The following is a 19123-nucleotide window of genomic DNA, read 5'->3' as shown; positions in this document are numbered from 1 at the left end:
AAGGGGGTAAAACATTTGGCCTGTGTTGAGGCAGTAGGTTGGAGACAGCTGGGTGTGTTGGCCAAAGCTGGAATTAAGAGGTAGGGCAAAGTGAAGAGGAGCAGGGCTGGAGAGCTTTGTGTGTCAGCAGGTAATGGATGGTCATGAGGTGGGGCCAGGCAGGCTTGGCTGAGCAGCACGTGGGTGAAGCCTGAGGGTGATGGCAGTCTCTGTGCTGAGCAAAAAAAGCATCATCAGCTGCTTTGGCTCCTGCCTGGAGTCACTGCAGCGAGGAGATGGTGACAACAGAGGGGACAGGGAGGTGGGCCAGTTGTGACTGTTGGAGGGATGGAGAAGCATTAGTTCAGGAGGAAAAGGGCATCAGGAATGGCCAGGTGAAGGTTCAGAAGTGAAAGGAAACTCATTATTTACCATGCATAGTGGAGGAGCATAGAAGGTCTCTGTGAATAGGGTGACAAAAGCACAAATCCTGCTCTCTGGCACAGGTCTGGCAGTCTGGTGCCTGTCAGCAGCTGGGCTCAGGGACTTGTTGGTGAGTGCTAGCACCCAAAACAAGAAGTGTCTGTCTCTGACTGGGTGCTGTGCTCTCAGCGAGCAGCCATGCATGAGAGCTGCCTCTCCTGAGGTGCCAGCATCTACCTTCCTTCCCCTCTGCTTTTAGAGAGGTCAGCCTCAGCTCCTGCAGGTGTAGTGGCAGGGCTTGCTGTGATGATCATCCCTGACATGAGTGGGGTGTAAACCTGCCTGGTCCAAGCCCAAAAATCACCAGGAGATCCGATAGCTGCAGCTCAGCCTTGCCCTTGGGGAAAGCCCGAGGACAGGCGACAACGGGAAAACAAATCTGCCGACCACTGGAGTCTGCTGCTGGCAGTGAGAGACGCCTGTTCCTCCCGGGCTGCCTGCTGGCGTGGCTCCAGGCACAGCAGGCTCCTGTGTAGGTCACCCGTGTGCTCGCCGCCAGCTTTTCCCGTGTCCTTGTTGAGGAGGTGGAGGAGACGCGCGAGCCGAGGAGACGGCGTCCAGCCTACATCAGCGCTGGCATTTCTGTTCCCCATGGATGCCTTTTGACAGCCTGAGGCTTTGAGGGCCATGACAGCGGCCAGCCTGAGCCATCAGCCCTTGCCTCTCTCCCCTCTCCAAGAAGAAGGACGAGCAGGAGGCCCAGGCTGGAGCAGGGAGGGTGCCTGCTGTTGCCGTCGCGGCAGCCAGCTGGTGTCCAGCCCAGCACGGCTCCTTCAGCCTGGTATCACACTGCTGACTTGCATGAGTCACAGCTGACTTTTTTTTTGTTTTTTTTTCTTTCCCCCCTTGTTTGGCTTGCAAGAAAGATCTGTTTTACATATAATACAGTAATCAGGGCTTGACATAAATAGGCAAATGTTATTGTCTGCATTGGGAATTGCACCTGCTGGCAGAGCAGTGGAGGCAGCCCATTATGCACCGGAGTCGATCATTTGTGCAATGAAGTACAACCACGGTTCTTGCTGTGTTCTTGTGCAAGTCTTTATCTCAGCGGCTGCGAGAGCACCAGCAGATGTGCCATCATCACCTTTGCAGTCTGTCCTCGCCCCAGGAGCCAGAGCAGCCTCTGTTCCTGCAGCTGTGGCTGTCCTCTCCCAGAGGGGTGAAGACCAAGATGTTCAGCTGAGATGTCCCTGCTTCCGTGCTGGCTGCATTACAAAGCCAAGCAGCCTTGTCCCTGAGTACTGAGGCTGCACATTCTATGCAGGACAGTCTGGCTCCCAGGATGTGCAGGATCCTGGATGAATGCCTGGACGTGCACAGCATCTGGCTCTTGTTTATGGACCTCCTTGCAGGAAAAGTGGCAGCAGTCTCACCGGCTGAGCAGGTATGAGCAGTGCTCCTTTGGACCAGAGGGACTTGCAGGACTGGCTGAACTATAGGTTGCTCATGTGGAGTCTGGGCTATAGCATGGTAAGATTTTTCCAATAATAATAATAATCAACAGAGCTTGTCTTGTTGGTGCTGGAATCTGGGCTTAGCTTAGCTAAACCAGATCCAGCACCTCTGAACCAGCTTAGGTGAGGGTTGGAAGAGGTGCTGTGCAAGGAGACAAAGCAGGAGACACACACGTTCTTTGTGGAGTGAAAAAGATGAGCACAAATCCTGTAGGAATGCCAAAATGTGCAGGATGCTGCGTGTGCAGGTATTTCTGCTGGGCCAGCACTGAGGGGCAGGGAGGACGTTAAGCTTAAGAGCATCAGCATTATAGCAGGAACAGGCAGATCGTGGGCTTTGCTTGCTGAGCTCAGTGAAAATGCTTGCTTGCTCTGTGCTAGAAATTGCTGTTTATTAGAAAAAAAAATAAATAATTTTGTGTTGTGATTTACATTTTGCAGCTTAAGAGCAGGGGGAAAAAAAGATCCAAATTCTCTGAGTTGTGTTTAAAAGGGCTCCAAGCCTTATCCATTGGTTTGTTTGCCACATGATTGCAAATCTGAGGCTATAGATTTGCCTTCATCCTTCCACTAGCCAGCTACCATCCCAGACAACTACCCAACCAGTGCCTAAGTTCATTCCCAGGGATCATCTCATTAACAGGAGAATAGAAATTAGACTAGAAATTGGGGAAGAAAGGAGAAGAAGTCTTAACAGAAGGATATGAGCTCACCATCACTGATACAAAGAGCATCCCCCCATACACAGTCTTCCCTTGCCTGTGGTCTTGCCCCACATGGCAACATCCCTCAGCACCTCTCTGTCCTCACCATGGTCACCCAGCTGGGCTCAGCTCCTGCTTGCCTTCCCACAGGTCAGGCAAAGCCCAGGGATGGGGAATGGTGAAGGGTTCGGAGGAACAGACAGTTCCCAGTAAGTGAATTCCTACCACCACCAGTCACAGTCTGGTTCCCTAGTAAAGATTCTGATAAGGAAGCTGGAATCCCTTTTAACTTCTGATCCATTCAGAGATAAGCTGGTTTAGACATAAACAAGCACTTCTGTCACTGGCCGCTCTCAGAAATGCAGCTGCAGACCTCTGCTTAGTCCCAGTGAGGTCCTGCCGCACTCCCGGGGGAGTTTCTTGGACAGCTGCATCCACATCTGGAGGGAGAAGAGGATGACTTACTCTTTCTCCATGGTAAAAGTCTTGTGCACATCTCTATAAGCTTTGCTGTGAGAAGGAGAGGGGGAAAGATGTAAAAATAAGGAATGACGTCTTTCAACCTTTACCGGGTTTTGAGGTGAAGCGAAGTCACCTTCCTGGGCTGGTTTTCTCCACGGAGCCCTTGGAGATCATTTTTTACTCAAATTGGGAGAAACTAGAGCAGAACTGTGCTGAGAAAAGCATTTCTCTCAGGCCTCAGCACTGCTTGGAGGTAGGAGGAGGGTGAGGGCATCAGGTCTGTCCTGCACCCTGGCTCCCCTCCCTGCCTGGCATCCCCCAGCATTGGCACAGGGCTGGCAGAGAGACAGCAGCAGTGGGGCAGCAAAGCCCAGGCTGCAACACAGGGTCCAGCACAGCTTCATCCATGCCAGCAGAAGCTGGCACTATTTCACTTAACCTTTTCTGGGTTATTGCATCTTCCCTTTGAGAGACTGGCTTTTTGGAGAGAGTTCCTGGCTTCTCAGTATTCTGATTAGCCCAGGCTGTCCCAGCCTCAAGACACCTCCCCTCTGCATGGGTTAAAACCTCTTCAGTGTCAGTGTCTCTTCTGATACCTCCTACAGCTCCTCATCTGACAGGATGAGCATTCTCTTTTCAATGTGTTTGCTCTTCCTGCTGCTCTGTCCATCTATCTTGGAGGCCACCTGCCCGTTGTCCCCTGGCGCTTTGCGCTCTGCCTCCTGCATGGACTGCTGGGTGTAGTGCTGGTATGCAGGTGAGAAGTTGTGGATGGCATCCTGCACGATGTCCTGGGGGCTGATGGTCTCCTTCAGCCCACTCGAGATGCTCTGCATCGGGGCGAGGTTTGCTGCAAAACAGGGAGAGCAGGAGGGTGATGGGACAGCAGGCAGTGAATGAGCACAAGTGATCCAAGACACTTCTCCTTGGAAATTCGAGATCAGGGGCTCATTGTGGGCCACATCAGCTTGTGATTCCAAGGAGAAGGAAGGCAATCCAAGCTCCATGTTCCAAAGGATAGATCTTCTCCAAGAGCATGTTGGTAAATACCACCATCCCCTAATCCTGCCCAGCCACACCAAGATCTCCTTACCTGCCCCCTTGTTTTAGCTTGTGGGTGTCATGAGGGAAGAGGGAGAAGAAATGCATGGAGTACAGGGTAAAGAAATTCCTCTTGTGGCTTTTAGCATCCCATTAGTAATGGATACTAATAAAATAAGGGAAGTTTCCTCTTTCCTTAGTCATTGCAGAAAGGAAGAGTTACCTGTTGAGTTTTCTTTCTTCTCCCTGTACACGTGGCAGGTGAATGCGTAGCGCAGGGCAATGGAAGCGAAGAACATTTCAATGCAGATGATGAAGTTCTGGTAGCCAGCAGCCACTGTCCCAGCTCCCACCTCCTTCCCATCAATGATCTGAACTTCAGGGATCACCCCACATTTCTCCAGGATTGCCAGCAGTGTCCCTGTGTGGGGGAAGGGAGAGGGATCAGTTCTGCTCCTGCACCCCTGATCCAGGTGGGGCTATGGGAGGAAAAGCCCTGGGCATCCATGGTGGGACCCACCTTGCCAGAAGGAGAGGAAGATGACGGCCTTGATGGTGATGAACTTGAGGACCGGCTCAAACGGGCGCAGCAGGTCCATGGTGGCGAAGTAGAAGAGGAAAAGAGCATAAAGGGCCAGGCTGACAGAGAAGTTGTAGATGATGGTGATGTAAAGATATCCACTGTGGACACTGCAGACAAAGAGAGAGAGAGAGAGAGAGCTGCTGCCCTGCGCTGTGGGGAGCAAGAAAGTGCAGCTGGGGCCAAAGAGAGGTCAAATGGGGAAGGGGAGGGTGCATAGCTTTGCTGTGGGGGAGAACACAGCCCAGGAGGGGGAGCAGGGCAGAGGTAACAGCTTCTCCTCTGCTGGTGGGACCTCATTTTATTATTTTTTTTATTTATGATTTTATTTATTATGGCTCAGAGAAGTTTTGTCCCTTTATTGTTTGGAGGCAGTGAGTCTCTGTTCCCCAGCACTGTGGGCTCACAGTGCTCTCACTATCCATGGAGCAGCTTCCTGGGGACACTGGCAGGACACACTGAGATGGAGCAGGGATCCATCCTCTCCCATTCACCCCCCCCCCCCCCCCCCAGCATCCTCACTTGAAGTCTCCATCGTGGTACTTCCCAAACGCCTGCAGGATGATGGTGACAATTGCCATGAGGGGTTTCACAATGCAGAACTGCAGTGTGGCCTGCACAGAGGAGAGACACAGTGTACCATGGGCAGCAGGACATCCCACTCCTCTGCTCCAGGGACACACTCAGAGGAGAAAGCAGAGCTCTGGGGTGAAATATGAACCAGCACAAGGTCTGCACATGTGAGGGAGTGGGGTTTCCAGAAGGCAGCTCTCAAAAGGCAGCATAGCCAGCCCAGGGTAGGGGACCAGAGGGCTTGGGGACAGACAGGTGACAGGATTCAGCCCCCAGTGCAGTCCTGGGGAGTGAGACAGCATCCAGGATAACCTGGGACTGGACAGAGATGGCAATCTGAGCTCTGCAGTGGGAGGAGACCCTGACTCAGCAGTGAGTCAGAGGCAAGGACAGCAAGCAGCCTTGCTGCTGGCCAGATGCCAGCAAGCTGGTGACCTGCCTCCCTCAGAGGAAAAAGGCCTCCAAATACAACATTTTAAGTGAATAATGAAGCTAAGCCCCCTTGGCAGGGCAGTGGGGAAGGAACCTGCCTCCAGAGAACCCTCATCTGAGGGAAGTGGAGACAATGCTCCCCATGGGGTACCCACCTGCTTGCAGAAGCGCAGGAACCCGATGGAGTAGGACATACCCTGAAGGCAGCAGGTCCCATAAAAGCAGCTGGACCTGGAAGCAGAAGGAAAGGGGATGCCATTGGGGGTGCTGGGTGGGGAAAGTGGGTGGAGGAGGAACTCACAGGATGCTGGGACTTACGCAATGGGCTTCCCTCGGATCTCTGTCATGATGGTGCTCTCCCCGCCGAGGTACTCAAAGCACAGGCTCAGGAAGCTGTAAATCACAAAAGCTGCCAAGGCAAGGGCAGACAGGATCAGCAGGACTGATGGAAGTCCTGGAGGGGGTTGTTTCATCTCACATTTCTTCCTGCTCAGGTGTTTCCTCATCCAACCTGGCACTGCATCAAGATTTGGGATGCTGGTGGGTGGGAGCCCGGGGAGAGAAGCAGCAGGTCAAACCTATCCAACTTCCAAGTGGAGTCAGCAGCTCCTCTGGGCACACACAGTCTATCCAAGGACCATCTGCATGGAACTACCTCAAAATTGCTAAGGGGCAGCACAAATGGCTGGTGGCCAGCAAGCAGTGGGTCCTGGACAGTTTTCTTGGACATCCCCACCACTTATTTTTTTTATACACCAAACCTGAAGAAATGCAAATACCCAAATGGACCAAGGTAGAAAAACATCCTTAACCCTGACAAGTTTCCTTTGCACTTCAACACACCCCAACTGCCCAGTTTCTTGGGTGTATCTGCCTCATGTTTTAGAGAAGCTGTACTTCTACCTCACAGAAAACCTCTTTCCCAGCAATGTGGTGCTGGGGTCCCTCCAAGCCTGTGTCTGAAAGGCACCAGCTTATGTTTGTGTGTGGAGCATCCCCTCCCTGATGCCGACAGAGAAGGAAAAGGAAAACTTCTTCATGGAGGAAGGGAGAGTGGGAAGCAAAAGCAATGGAGATATGGTACTTTAAGATGCTCCAGAGACAGGTCAGCAGGATGAGAACCCTGCTTTGCCTTCAGCCTGCCTGCTGAGCAGATGCTGTGCTCACCTTCGTAGCAGTCCCGCACCGAGTCGAAGTAGACGTAGTACTGGTGGCTGCCGAGGAGGAGGAGGCTGAGCCAGGAGTCGAAGGCATAGACAGGCACGATGAAGAGGATGCGGATGATGTAGCGCTGCTCCTTGGGGATGGTGTAATTCCTCAGGTGTGTGTAGATCTGCAGAGTGCCCAGCAAGCAGAGCTGTGGCTGACAGAGGTCAGGATGGGAGCCCCCAAGACACAGGGGTGCTGTGCTAACCCTCCTCTCTGAGGTGAGAGCTCTGCCAGCCTTCCACCACAGAGAACACACACAACAGGCTCCATCCCAGTCCCTGGGCTCACCCCTTGCATGAAAACGTGGAAATGAGGTTCCTTCCCTGGGCTGTGTGAGGAATGTACCCTCTCCTGTGCAGCCCCATCCCAGTGCTTGGAGACAGCTGCTTGCCCCAGGGCTGCCTTCAGCAGCACAGACCTGCACAGCCCCCTAAACCGTGCCCACCCAGGGAATGCCTCAAGACAGCTCGTGCTGGGCACCCCAAACACGCCAAATGCCCCACTGGGTGTTGCCTCTGGGCAGTGCCAATGCCCTGCAGCCTCTCCTGGCTCTGGCAACCACCTGGGGAGGGTGTGGGCAAAGTCCATCCTTATGAGCTGCCTGCCAGCAGCAGGCTCCTGACAGCGGGGATATCACCTCTGGGCAGCAACAGGAAGAAATACTTACCCAGAGCTGAGTAATTTGCAATGGACTTGGGGGCAATCACTAATTTTCTCTCATGTCAACCCCCGTGCTGAGCCCCACCTCTGCTGCAGCCCGTACCTGGTGGAAGGTGACGATGAGTGCAGACCACACGAAGATGCCAGAGATGACCTGTGCTGCTGTGGTGGTCAGGAAAAGCTGCTGGCCCTCCTGGGAGGTGTTGTGGGCAGCCGTGAGCAGGGCAACAGCTGAGAATGGTGGGGCTGAGGCCAGCCTGGCTGCTGTGCCAGGCTCCAGCGTGCCAGGTGCCACGGGAGGGGGCACAGCACGTGTGGCATTACTCATCTGCAGGGAGGGAGAGGGAAGGGGAGTGGTGCAGCACAGGGAAGGTCCCAGCAGATTTTCCAGCCCACACAACATGTACAAACCTCCTGTGAGGTTTATCTCCTCCCCAGGGTGTCCTTCACCCAAACCAGCCCCTTTGCCTGCTTCTCCCAGCAGGAAAATGCAAATATCCTTCAGGAGCAGACCCTCTTTCCCCTGAGGAGGTCTATGCAGTTCCCATGTCTCCCAAAATACACACCTCTTCTCCTTCCCAGCTTTGCTCCTTGCTTTCTCAGGAATCACTCCCACTTGAAAGGGAATGATCTGTGCATCTTTTCCATCAGAAAACAGAGACTTAAGGGTTAAACCAATCCCTCACCCAGGACAATAAAGAGTCCCTTACCAACAAGCCATCAGGACACTTTTCTCATCTTCCTTGGGAGCCCAGAAAACACCAAGTCCCCCCCCAAATTTGGCTCCTTTTATCCTGTGTGACCTACTGGGGGAAAGCCTGGGGCTGCCCAAGAAACCAGACATTTGGTGTCACCCACATTCTTCACCCAGTTATTTTGGGATTGTGGGGGTGTCAGTGTGCCAGTAGTGCCAACCCCAAGACCTGAAGGACAGCCAGCAGTTCCTCCTGCACCCAAATTTAGCACAGGGGAGCAAGCCTGCCATGCCAGAGGCAGAGCTGTGGCATCTCCCTGCTCGCTGTGTGCTCCTCAGAGCTGGCTGCCCCAAGGCACTGAGCATTCCTGGTGCACAGGGCGGCTGGGCATACGGACACCGTGTACCCTGTGGTTACAGACAGCAAGGACCAACCTAATAATAAGCAATTATTTATAGGGCAGCTTCATATCTCAAGGCCAACAGATGCATAAACTGCCATGTTTGGGTTTTCTTTCTGTTAATCTATGGAAAGCTGCTTTTTCCCCAAGTATAACAATAGTGGTTTAAAAACCCAACAACCTGCAAGCTGAACTCTAACAATATAGATGCTTCTCAGTGCATTGTTAATAAACAAATATTTTAGCTGGTGGGTAACTATCGCCTGGAGTAAAACTGTAAGCGTGAACAGGAGAGAAGCACAAAAATATCTGCCACAGATAAGAGTGGTAGGGAATGACCTCGGTCCAATTAAACACTGAAAACAAACCAAAGCAAGAGCTGACCCTGCGGCTCCCTGTTCTGCTCTCTCACCGAACCCCAACCTCACAGGAGAGCGAACTCAGCTGGTGTCAGATCAACAGCCCTAAAAATACCTTTCCCCGGCTCTGGCAGTCGGTGTAAGCGGAGATGCCCGGGCAGCAGCTGGCGAGGCCCCAGCAGCTCACCCCGGGTACCTGCGCTGCGAGAGGGGGAGCGGGGCTGGGGCTGGGGCTGGCTGCGGGGACAGCAGCGGGGCCGATAGTGTTACACAGCCCGCAGGGAGCCCGCTCCTCCTCCCCGACACCGGCCTGGGCTCCTGCCCCGGCCAGCAGGAAAAAGGATCCCGGGAAAGCCAGGGCGGGAGCTGGTCTTTGGACAGGCTTGGATGCTGCCGGACCTGCCTTGTAAACATTAACAGGAGGACAGAGATAGCTCGTGGCACAGGGAAGGAGATAAGAGTCCAGCTGTGCCTTGCTCCCCAGTCACTCTTCACTCTTTCTGGGGGCTGCCCTACTGCTGGCTGGGGTAAATGGCTGCATTTGGCCACGCTTTGCCTCTGCCAGAGCATCATGACAGAGCAGGAAAACTCACTCTTGAAAAGCTCACTCTGGAAAGCTCACTCTTTCTAGCTGTGTTTTTCTAGTCACTTTTCAAATGATCCAGCTTACTCCTCAAGACACGGCAGAGAGCTGTGCTCTTCACTAGATCCATTTATTCTGTTTTCAACCACAGATGCTTGGCCCAAGACATCCCATCTCCTATTAACTTTCCCAGCCATCGCACAGTGGCACCGACAGCCAGTCCTGGCAGCCTCCCCGACATTGTCACACTCTGAACATTGCAGAACAAGTCATTAAAAGCAAAAGCCTCGGTGCCGCTCACAGACAGGGCTCCCAGCTCCACAGGTAATTAGATCCCGGCCGTGCAAGGTAGTCAGGCTATTCAATGCAGTTAGAGAGCCATTTGCTTCCAAAACAAAGGCGGCAAGGAGACACCGGGAATAATACCAGCTGCAAAATTCAGCTCCTCGATGGGACTGAGCCATATCCAGTCTGTTCTCAGACACCTTGCAGGTGGCTGCCATACAGTGTCTACCTGTTACATGCACTCTCTGGGATATTAGAGATGCTAAGTGAGAACTGAAAAGATAAACTGAGCAGCAAAGCTTGTGTTCAGGGAGGCCACCTGCAAATGGGGCTTTTCACCTTGCCAGGGATTCCTCTCCATCTGCAGGCTGCCAGAGCCCAGACTCCCAGCTCACATCCTTCCCTGTGTCCTGCAGCACTTAGGACAAATCCCCACCTCAGTGGCAGCCCTCTGTGGGGCGAAGCAAGTCAGCAGGGAAAGGTGAGCCCTCGCAGCCCCCCAGCAGCACCTCTGAGATCCCTGACCCACATCCCGGGGAAGGGAGCATCCAGGCTTAGCCCCACCAGAGCAGGAGACATGCCTTTCCTCCTGATTGCTGTCAGGTAAAGCCAGGACACTCGGGTTATTCACGGGACCAGCCTCTCCGCACCACCATCAGGCCACTCAGGGGGAAGGACCTACAGCGCACAGCTACAAATCGCGGCAGGGCAGCGTCGAGCCCTCTCTAAAGGCCATCTGCAGGAGCGGATGACGCAGGCACAGGGCTCTTAGCGGCGGCTCTGCCCTCCCAGCGGCTCGCACAGGTGCTCAGAACCAACGGCTGGGTCAACCCCGGTTTGTGGTGTTTCCCCCGGCTGCTGTGCACCCCCCAGGGCCCCACTCACCCTTTGGGGCTGCTCCGGGAGGGAGTCTGGCTGCCGTGCACCTGCCGTGCATCCCCCGCGCCCTCCTCCACCTGCACCGCTGCAGACTCCTCCTCCGGACACCGTCCCAGCCCTGCCCGCCTGCTGGCCGCGGGCCCTGCCACTGCCCCACTTGCTTACCCTCGCTGCTCCCTGGCTCCCACCAGCACCCCGCTTTTGCTACCAGCGCCCCACTCTCCCTGCCAGCCCCCAGTGGCTCTTGCTGTGCCCCGGGCTCGCCGGTGCCCCTCTTACCTTACCCGCACCCCCTGGCTGTGCCCGGCTCACCGTGCCAGCGCCCTCCCTGCGCCCCGGGCCCCGCGGGAGCTGGAGCAGCAGGTCGGGCTTTCTCTCCCGCAGAAAAGCCACCCAACTTACCTTTCCAGTCCGCCGTGCTCGGCACCCACGCCCGGAAAGCAAACACGGATGGAAAGCCGCGGCCCGACGCCGCTGCCCCCCGCCCAGCGCACGACGAGGGCAAGAGCTCTGCCTGGGTGGCAGAGGCAGCTTTCCCTCAAGCGGGAATTAATCCCCACCTGGAGGAGAGCGATGACTAAAAGGCAGGCAGCTGGTGGCACCTTGTGCCTGTTGTTTGAGCAGGCCTTCCCCTTGGTTTATTGTGCAGCAGAGAGGAGCAAAGTCGAAGGACCAATTGCTCGTGCTCTAATTTATGGCACGTGGAAAGGCAGCAAGGTAAGTCTGTCCTGGCTCTGAGCATCAAATCAGAGAGGTTTCCATGACCTTTCCTCACCCACTGTCCTATGCAGACCAGGTGGCACATATAGAGCCAGGAAATGAAGGTACTTAACTTGTGCCTGGCCTTTAGGCAGTAACACTCAGTTCTCTGGGGCTCAGCAGTGGTATGCCACTGTATCACCACAGTGGAAGATGCAATTTCCATCCAATTTGCTGATTCATGCATGTTCTCCTCAAGCTGCTGGAGCTACGGACACAGTAAGAGCCTCAGTTTTGTGTCAGGAGAGAATCCCTACTAGCAAACCAAAATTGACAATAACTAATTCCACATGTCTCTCTCAGCCTTCCTAGACAAAAAAAAGGGAAGTGTAAAAGAGGAAAAATTTATAGCTCTGACAGATGCGAATCTTTGATTCTTGGAAGCACAGTTTAGAAAATTATTTTTAGATGAAGCTTCTTGTCAAGGGCAGCTGGAAGCCTGCAGTGTTTGAACGTATTTTTAAAAGAGAGTTTCATTTCTCATAATCCCTTTAACTGCTGTAAATAACTCTTACTTCAGAGAAAAGAGTCCTTTCAAAATCCATTTTCTGCTTTTCTGCTTCTAGGGGATTTTTTAGCAGCAGAATGACCTGGCAGCTGGATCACTGTGGTGGGGCAGGCACAGGCTCTGTGCTGATTCTGCTGTACCAACTGGTCTTAGCACAACTCCTCCCTGCCCAGAATCCAAGACCTGGCCTCCATCTGTGCTGTCAAGTTCATAAGTGACAAAAGTGTGTAACAGCTCACTTAAAAATTTACTACTTGTTGTTGTTTATTACAAGAGGTAAAAACAAATGTGCTTTCCAAGCAAAAGGCAAAAGTTTGGCTATTAATCTTTGTATCAGCTCACACAACATAATCTGACACCTTCTGTAAATGACTTGGCAGAAACAACCCTGTGTAACCCCTCAAACCATCTGTCCCCACGTCTCCTAAGACAGATGCTCATTGCAGGTGATCAGCCTATGGATGTTCTGTTTCTCCAATGTGCTGGTACCATGTAATCCATTGGCAGAGATTATTTTCTTACCGCTATTTTGGGTTCCTGTCTTCTGCCCTGACATCAGCTTTCATGAAATTTGCAGAGCATCATGATCTGCCTCTCTTTAAAATCACAGTGAAAGTAGAAAATGAATTCAGACTACATCCAATAAATGAATGGAGATAAGGACAAAAGCAGCCATCTAGGACTCATTTCCTAAAAAAAGGCAAGAAAACCTTTCCCATTATATAACTGTTGATTTTTTTTACCAAGGCTTGTATTTCAATTGAAGTGATTCTCACAGAGCAAAAAAGAAAACAGGTAAAATTTGATTTGTCAATGTTTCTTTTATTCCCTCTGCCTGAACACAAAGGGTGTTCCCCCTTTGTGGTATGGCACAGCTACAGAGCTTGGCATCTGCTGCTCCTCAGGACACATGTGCAGAGCCGAGCCCTTTCCCAAATGACCCACCCAACATGATAAAAGTAGCACTCCTCTCCTATGTTGAGACAATTGCTCTCGTCTCACCACTGTCTATATGGACTTGCAAACCTGTCCCAGTAATAAAACCCACAAACGTTCTACACAGTAGAGAAAAATTCATGAAATTCCTCAGGACGTCCAAAACCACCACAAAGACATTCCATCATTTTCATTTCTAGTCCTTTCAACTAGGTGGTGATGAGTCATGGGCTCAGGATCATTTCCTTGAATCCAGATGGCACAACTTCACCACACTTGGCAACTTCGGATCACTTCTCGTAGGGCCTGTATTCCTTCCATGGTTTTGTCCTTTAGAGCCATGGCGAGGAGAACAGGTTTGTTCCCGGCTTCCTGCGACACAAACGCCACCAGGTTTTTGGCACAGACATGAACGAGGGGCTGAAAAGCAAAGGGATACAGATGTACACTCCTGCAGATGGGAGAGTTCTCCTGCAGGAGTTAGGAGAGGAAGAGCCCTGGGGTGACGTGGAGAATCTGCTGATCCTGGACTCAGACTGAGCAGTTCCAACATGGTCAGCAAAGGCAAGCCATGGGACAGGGAACTTCAGAAAACCCTGTCTCAACCAGCTTAAAAGGGAAGAGTTTGGTCCCATGAGTGTGCCAGCCACCCACACCACCCTGAAACAACTTTACTGGAGCTGCACTTGAACTGAGTTCAGCACTGTCTGGGAAACTTGGAAACTCAGTACAGAGAATCTTTCCTTCCATAATCCTCCCACCTGAACTATGGCACCAGTGTTAAATGACATGAAATGCTGTGGATCCAAATGCCTTTATTTCCTTCACATCCCGGTTTCTAAAGAAGGCTGCAAGTACAGTTTTTTTGTTTAAAAACTTGTTCTGAAGAGGGGATGCTCCACTGACAAGCTCTGAAAAAAAGCTGTTATTTTTGTAATTCCAAGAAATCCCCAAATGGTGTTATAGACAGTTTTTGTATGCCTGGTGTTACAGACATGTTGCTTCTTATTTTAATAGAATCATGAAAAGCAGAAATAAGTAGTGAGGCTAAAGGAGGCAAAAAACTGATATAACCTTTTCCATGAGCTTTCTTTAACAAAATAGATCAGAACAGCATTGACCATTCCACTTGGAAGGTACCTACAATGACATCCAGCCCAACTGCCTGACCAACTCACAGCCCAGGTTAAAACATTATTCAGGGGATTGTCCAAATGGCTCTTAAACACTGACAGGCTCAGAGCATCAACCACCTCAAGCCTGTTCCAGTGTCTGACCACACTCTTGGTGAAGAGGTGTTTTCTCATGCCCAGTCCCAACCTCAGCCAGCACAGCTTTGAACCACCCAGCTTACTGAGGGTTTATTTACACCCAGAGCTGTGCATCTGTCAGAAGGATGAGTTTGCTTGATTTTAGCTGCTGTTTGGAAATGTGCAACATCCCAAAGAATGATGTTAGCAGTGACAAGCAGGAAAGCAGCAAACTAGTGAAAGTCTTCTCTTGAACTTTAGATCAGTTAGTTAAAATTATTTAAAAATAGAATGGAACAAAGTAAACATAGCACTTCCCATTTCCAAATAAAACCCAAATAAGCTTGGGGATGGAGGTGGTCAGCATTTGCAGATATCAAAGCAGAGAAAGCAAAATATCTCCCAAAAAGGGAAGGCTATTGCTCAAGAAAAAGAACTCCACAAGGGGAAGTCATGGATAGAATCAGGAACTTGTGCTGCTATAGCTTGTCTAGTTAAAGCTAGCAAGTAATATGTGATAGCTTCAACCCTGATGGAAAGCTTCATAATCTTGTAGCTCTGTAACTTTCTGTTTTAATGTTTGACCAGTTGACGCTTTTAGAAACACATTTGCTTCTGCTTTCTCTCTAGCTTTGTGAAATGGTCGATAAAAACCTCATTTTGTTGAAGCAAAACAAATTAAACTTTATCAAGGGAAGGTGCTGGCAGACACACTTGGGAGAGGGCAACTAAAGTCCATTATGGGGCTGGCATAGACAGGGGAGGATGGGGGTGGTAAACAGACCTGAAAAGGAAAACAAACTCACTGGAACAGAAACCCAAAAAGGTTATCAATGGCTGCATATTTAATCTTGCAACCCTTAAATCAACAGAGCTTTATCAAACTTTCCATAAACATGCAGAAGCAATCCATATCCTGTAGGATAAAAACAACAGAACGCCAAACCACTCACGGTTAGTTAAACTTTTATGTCCAAGAGCAGACGAGCACACATACTTTTCTGATGAGCCCCTCTTTTCCTCATTTTAAAATTAATCTTATCACTATTCAAACACTGCTTAACTGCTGTGATTCATCAACTCCCTGGCAGCTTGCACGGCCCCACCTACCACATTTCCCCCTTATCCTCGCTGCCTCTGCGCTTCGCATCCGCTCTCACCTCACCTCATCCTTGCCCAGCAGCACCTTGGTGGTGAGCGAGGGCCTGCCCACGTTGTCGCCGATGGTGTTGGGGTCCACGTAGACGATGGTGCCCATCTTGCCGTACTGTGTGACCACCACGAGCACCGAGTTGGAGAAGGCCGTGCACACCACCTCGGTGGGCACCCCGTGCACCACCTCCTCTCGCTGCTTGGACGTCACGATGGGACTCGCTTCCATCGCTTCCGAAAAAGAACAGAACAACAACAACAGTGTGACAACATTAGATTAAAAACATGCGCCACGAGCTACAGAAAGACTGAATCATTCCCGTAACTTGAAATACCCACGGTTAAGTTAATTTCAGTGCAAACCCGCACCCCTGACTGGGGGGGACTTCGCAGCCCCGCAGCGATGGCATCACTGCCCCGCATGGCCCCGCTGCCTCCGACAGGGGCCCCGCTAGCGCGGATAGCTGGTACCGAGGGGGAAACCTCGAGCCCTGCTTTTCACCCCGGCTCCACCAGGCTTTTCCTGAGAGAGACATGGAGACAGGGACACAGCCATCCCCATTCCGCCGGGCCGCGGCCCTCACCGCCCCTACCCGCGCCAGCCCCGCCGCGCCGACGCTCTCCGCCCGGGCCCGCCCCGCCGTGGCGGAAGCGGCGCCTTTCTTTTCCTTTTCTTTCCCATCCCTCCCTCTCTCCCTCCCGCAGCCGGCGGGGGGTGATGGCGCAGGGCGGCCGCTGCCCTCACGGGCTGTCCCCTCCCCTTCCCTTCCCTCCGCGCCGCCGCCATTACCCGCCGCGGCAAGACGCCATGTCCGGCCCCCCCGTATTCTCCTCACGGTCGCTCGCTGGCTCCGAACAGAGCTGCCGCACCCAGACCCTCCTCCGGGGATGAACTCCTTCCCCCGGGGATGAACCCCTCTCCCGGGAGGGATCCCCTTCTCCGGGGATGAACCCCTTTCTCCGGGGATGATCCCCTTCCCCCGGTCCGGTCTCCACGCCTGGTTTCTCCGCGTTGCACGCCGAGAGTTGGGGAGGACTCACAGGCAGGACCCCCCTGCTCCATGAGGGGGTGGCTGTAAGGGGACAGGTGACCCTGGGGACACAGAAGCGCTGTGAATATTGGTTTTCCCTCCGTTTCCCCATGGGGTACGGTCATTTCCAGTACTGGGTTTTGTTTGGCCACGCTCTAAGACCCGGAGTGTGCTTTCCCATCTTAATAAAAATGGCTTATGAAGGGGGCTTGTGTGAAAGAGAACTTTTTACACAGACAAACAGAGCTAGGGCAAAGTGAATGCTTTTAAACTTAAAGGGAAGAAATGTATATTGGCTGTTAGGACTTAGACTTCCCCATAAGAGTGCTGAGGCCCTGGCACAGGTTGCCCAGCACAGATGAGGTTGTCCCATCCCTGGAAGTGTCCAAGGCCAGGTTGGACAGGGCTTGGAGCAACCTGGGATGGTGGAAGTTGTCACCCATGACAGGGTGAAAGAAAATGATCTTTAAGGTCCTTTCCAACCCAAACCATTCTGTGATTCTCTGAAAACAAGGCTGGTTTTGGTCAGGGAAGTGGCTTTGCCATTAGCTAGCTGAGTGAGCATTGGCAGGTGACCAGTGGAGCTGTACAGGGGGATAAAATAAAGACTTATGTGAGAGGAGAGTGGAGCCGAATGTGTCTGTCCCAGGTGCAAACATTAGTTTCTATTAATTATACCTAATTAATACAATGCTATTTTTTTTCCTTTGAAATACTGGTACTCACGAATAAAAAGCTTGTATTCTAATTTATACAAAGCCCTGAAAACGGGCATTTCCCAGACTCCTGCAATTGCTGCATCTAAAATACAGTCAAAACCTGCATTCCCATGTTTTAGCTCTCCTTTGCCACCATCCTCACCACATCCCAAATATTCTGGCCATGGGTACAGCAATAGCTACCTGATCTGTGAGTTATCTGTTCAGGTAACATCTCTGAAGGACCTAATGAATATTTCTTTTGTTTGTTTTGCATTAAAAGTTTTACCAAAACTTGATTACAGGAGGAACACATACACTTTGTGCTGACAATCCTTTAAGGCACCGTTAGAGAGCAGCAGAGATCCATGGAAAAGCTTTTAATTCAGCAGGTTATTTTTGTGGTTAATTCAAACAGAGAGAGACTCGATACCTTTTCAGTACTCTTTGCAGTCTGGCAAATAGTCTGTTTTCCAGCACTGAATAAACAGCATTCCTCTTTCTCGCTTACCACAATCACTCGAGGCTTTGCCTGTTCGACAGAGATAATAGCAGCTATTGTCAGTAAAACCTCCTGACTCATAAAGAAGTTTATTCCTGCTCTGCCTTCTCCAGAGAGTAACTTTACTTCAGGACACAAAGCACTGGATTCTTCCTGCCATCCTTGCCAGACTTCATTTTATTTTTTACATGACAGGGGAACAAAGGGAGTCCACTGTAGTTCAGATTTACATGGAAACACCATTCTTTGCTGTTTTGCATTAGTTTGGGACAAAGAAAAAAAGTTGTCTTTCACAGTTTCTGTCAATTAGATGTCTCATTTTGGCATGTAGCTGAGATGGGATATAGCAAGCTGAAGCAACTGAGCACTGAATCCTCATCACTGAAAGTGAATATGTTAAAGAAATTAACTAAGGAGAAGATTCCTGTTTGTGTGACTGAGACAGGGCATGGGGATTTGAGAATACACACCAGGACAGGTAATGAAACCTTTCCTGAGGGGGTCTGTCTGCCTGTCATCTGCTTCCCAGCATTTCTGGCTGAGAAGGATCTGGATCCATACTCACACTCCTGGTTTCTATAGCACTTTACCTCCACAGATCCCTGATCACATTGCAAACGTTATTACATTTAGCTTCATAAACTGTCTTTCATCATAACAGATTGTTAATATAACCCATTTTATGGTTCGAGGGAAATAAAGAATCGAGACCGACAGCAGTTTCAGAGCCATCAAATCCTCAGCTGGAGATTTCACAGGATTTCAAGATCCCTTCTTCCATCCCCATGCACTCGCTGCCAAAGAAACATAAGTCATGCATGTCACTATCTCAATTATAAGAGAAAATCAATGACTGTGCAGCCCCATACTTTGACAAGTAAAACTACTCCTAATATTGCAGCTTAATACCTTTATTATTATTTATTCAAGAGTTTTGTACTGCTTTTCTTTTTAAACTGCTTAAGTGCCTCTGTGTGTGTAGACTGGAGGGAGGCTGCTTTTATATTAGTCTTTGCATTTATCTGAACTGATTTTATAAGAACATATGTGTAAGATCCACAGAGCATCAGAAATATTTCCCACTGCTCTCGAACATAGACACACAGTGTTTCAGGACACCCATTAATAATCCCTGCTCTGGGGAGTGCCTCACTATCAAAGTGCTGGGTTGGTTTATTAGTTTACAGGTTATTACTTCTCCAGTTTAGATTTCTCTCTTGTATCTTTTATGATGCAGAATATAGACTGAGCTGGAACCTCGGGTGCAGCTGGACTCTGAGCTGTGCAGCCGAGGAGAGAGGAAAGGAATTAGTTTGCTCCCTGATGCAGGAGCTGCTTGGGAATTATTCTGACCCTTGTTATAAATCAGGTACATGAAGTGGAGCTGCCTGTGAGTACATTCCTCGGGCCAGGCAATATCAGAACTCTCCTTTTCCTCTTATTACTGGCACAGCAAGGTCAGGGGTGTGGGTGCTGCGGGGTTGTGTGAGGGCTCTCTCCATGGGG

General features: G+C 51.1%; 2 protein-coding genes across 9 annotated transcripts; both read right to left on the bottom strand.

The window, feature by feature from the left end:
* Window positions 1–1360: 1360 nt before the first annotated feature.
* TMEM184A (transmembrane protein 184A) lies at window positions 1361–11407 on the bottom strand. 5 transcript variants are annotated; one of them, XM_063171774.1, is made up of 9 exons: window positions 11184–11407; window positions 7684–7908; window positions 6879–7044; window positions 6030–6120; window positions 5867–5942; window positions 5229–5320; window positions 4647–4816; window positions 4350–4547; window positions 1361–3935 (listed from the first exon to the last, which is right to left on the bottom strand). In XM_063171774.1, the coding sequence occupies exons 2-9, from the start codon at window positions 7906–7908 to the stop codon at window positions 3685–3687; spliced, it is 1269 nt and encodes a 422-aa protein (XP_063027844.1). In that variant the 5' UTR covers window positions 11184–11407; the 3' UTR covers window positions 1361–3684. The 5 variants fall into 5 exon arrangements, with proteins under 5 accessions (XP_063027844.1, XP_063027843.1, XP_063027845.1 ...); XM_063171773.1 differs by lacking the exon at window positions 11184–11407 and adding an exon at window positions 10788–10875; XM_063171775.1 differs by lacking the exon at window positions 11184–11407 and adding an exon at window positions 10339–10691.
* Window positions 11408–12853: 1446 nt separating this feature from the next.
* Window positions 12854–16299, bottom strand: PSMG3 (proteasome assembly chaperone 3). Of its 4 annotated transcripts, none has more exons than XM_063171785.1 (3): window positions 16177–16299; window positions 15400–15617; window positions 12854–13404 (listed from the first exon to the last, which is right to left on the bottom strand). In XM_063171785.1, exons 2-3 carry the CDS (start codon window positions 15613–15615, stop codon window positions 13252–13254), a joined length of 369 nt encoding a protein of 122 aa, XP_063027855.1. In that variant the 5' UTR covers window positions 15616–15617; window positions 16177–16299; the 3' UTR covers window positions 12854–13251. The 4 variants fall into 4 exon arrangements, with proteins under 4 accessions (XP_063027855.1, XP_063027853.1, XP_063027854.1 ...); XM_063171783.1 differs by lacking the exon at window positions 16177–16299 and adding an exon at window positions 15980–16033; XM_063171784.1 differs by lacking the exon at window positions 16177–16299 and adding an exon at window positions 15756–15970.
* Window positions 16300–19123: the final 2824 nt, after the last annotated feature.

Source organism: Melospiza melodia, chromosome 18 (genome assembly GCF_035770615.1).
Source record: "Melospiza melodia melodia isolate bMelMel2 chromosome 18, bMelMel2.pri, whole genome shotgun sequence".
Taxonomy (NCBI): domain Eukaryota; kingdom Metazoa; phylum Chordata; class Aves; order Passeriformes; family Passerellidae; genus Melospiza; species Melospiza melodia.
The sequence above is the reverse complement of the archived record's forward strand: the minus strand, read 5'-3'. Positions and strand labels throughout refer to the sequence as shown.

Excerpts from the sequence above, each read along its gene's own strand:
- PSMG3 (XM_063171782.1), bottom strand. The coding sequence starts at position 15,948 with ATGGGGATGGCTGTGTCCCTGTCTCCATGTCTCTCTCAGGAAAAGCCT. Across the intron at positions 15,618-15,857 it reads GGCTCGAGGTTTCCCCCTCG|CGATGGAAGCGAGTCCCATC; the intron begins GTACCAGCTATC and ends CTTTTTCGGAAG. Across the intron at positions 13,405-15,394 it reads CTGGGCAAGGATGAGGTGAG|CCCCTCGTTCATGTCTGTGC; the intron begins GTGAGAGCGGAT and ends TTTGCTTTTCAG.
- TMEM184A (XM_063171776.1), bottom strand. The coding sequence starts at position 9,607 with ATGATGCTCTGGCAGAGGCAAAGCGTGGCCAAATGCAGCCATTTACCC. Across the intron at positions 7,045-7,683 it reads TCATCGTCACCTTCCACCAG|ATCTACACACACCTGAGGAA; the intron begins GTACGGGCTGCA and ends GGCACTCTGCAG. Across the intron at positions 6,121-6,878 it reads GGTGCGGGACTGCTACGAAG|CTTTTGTGATTTACAGCTTC; the intron begins GTGAGCACAGCA and ends TTGCCTTGGCAG.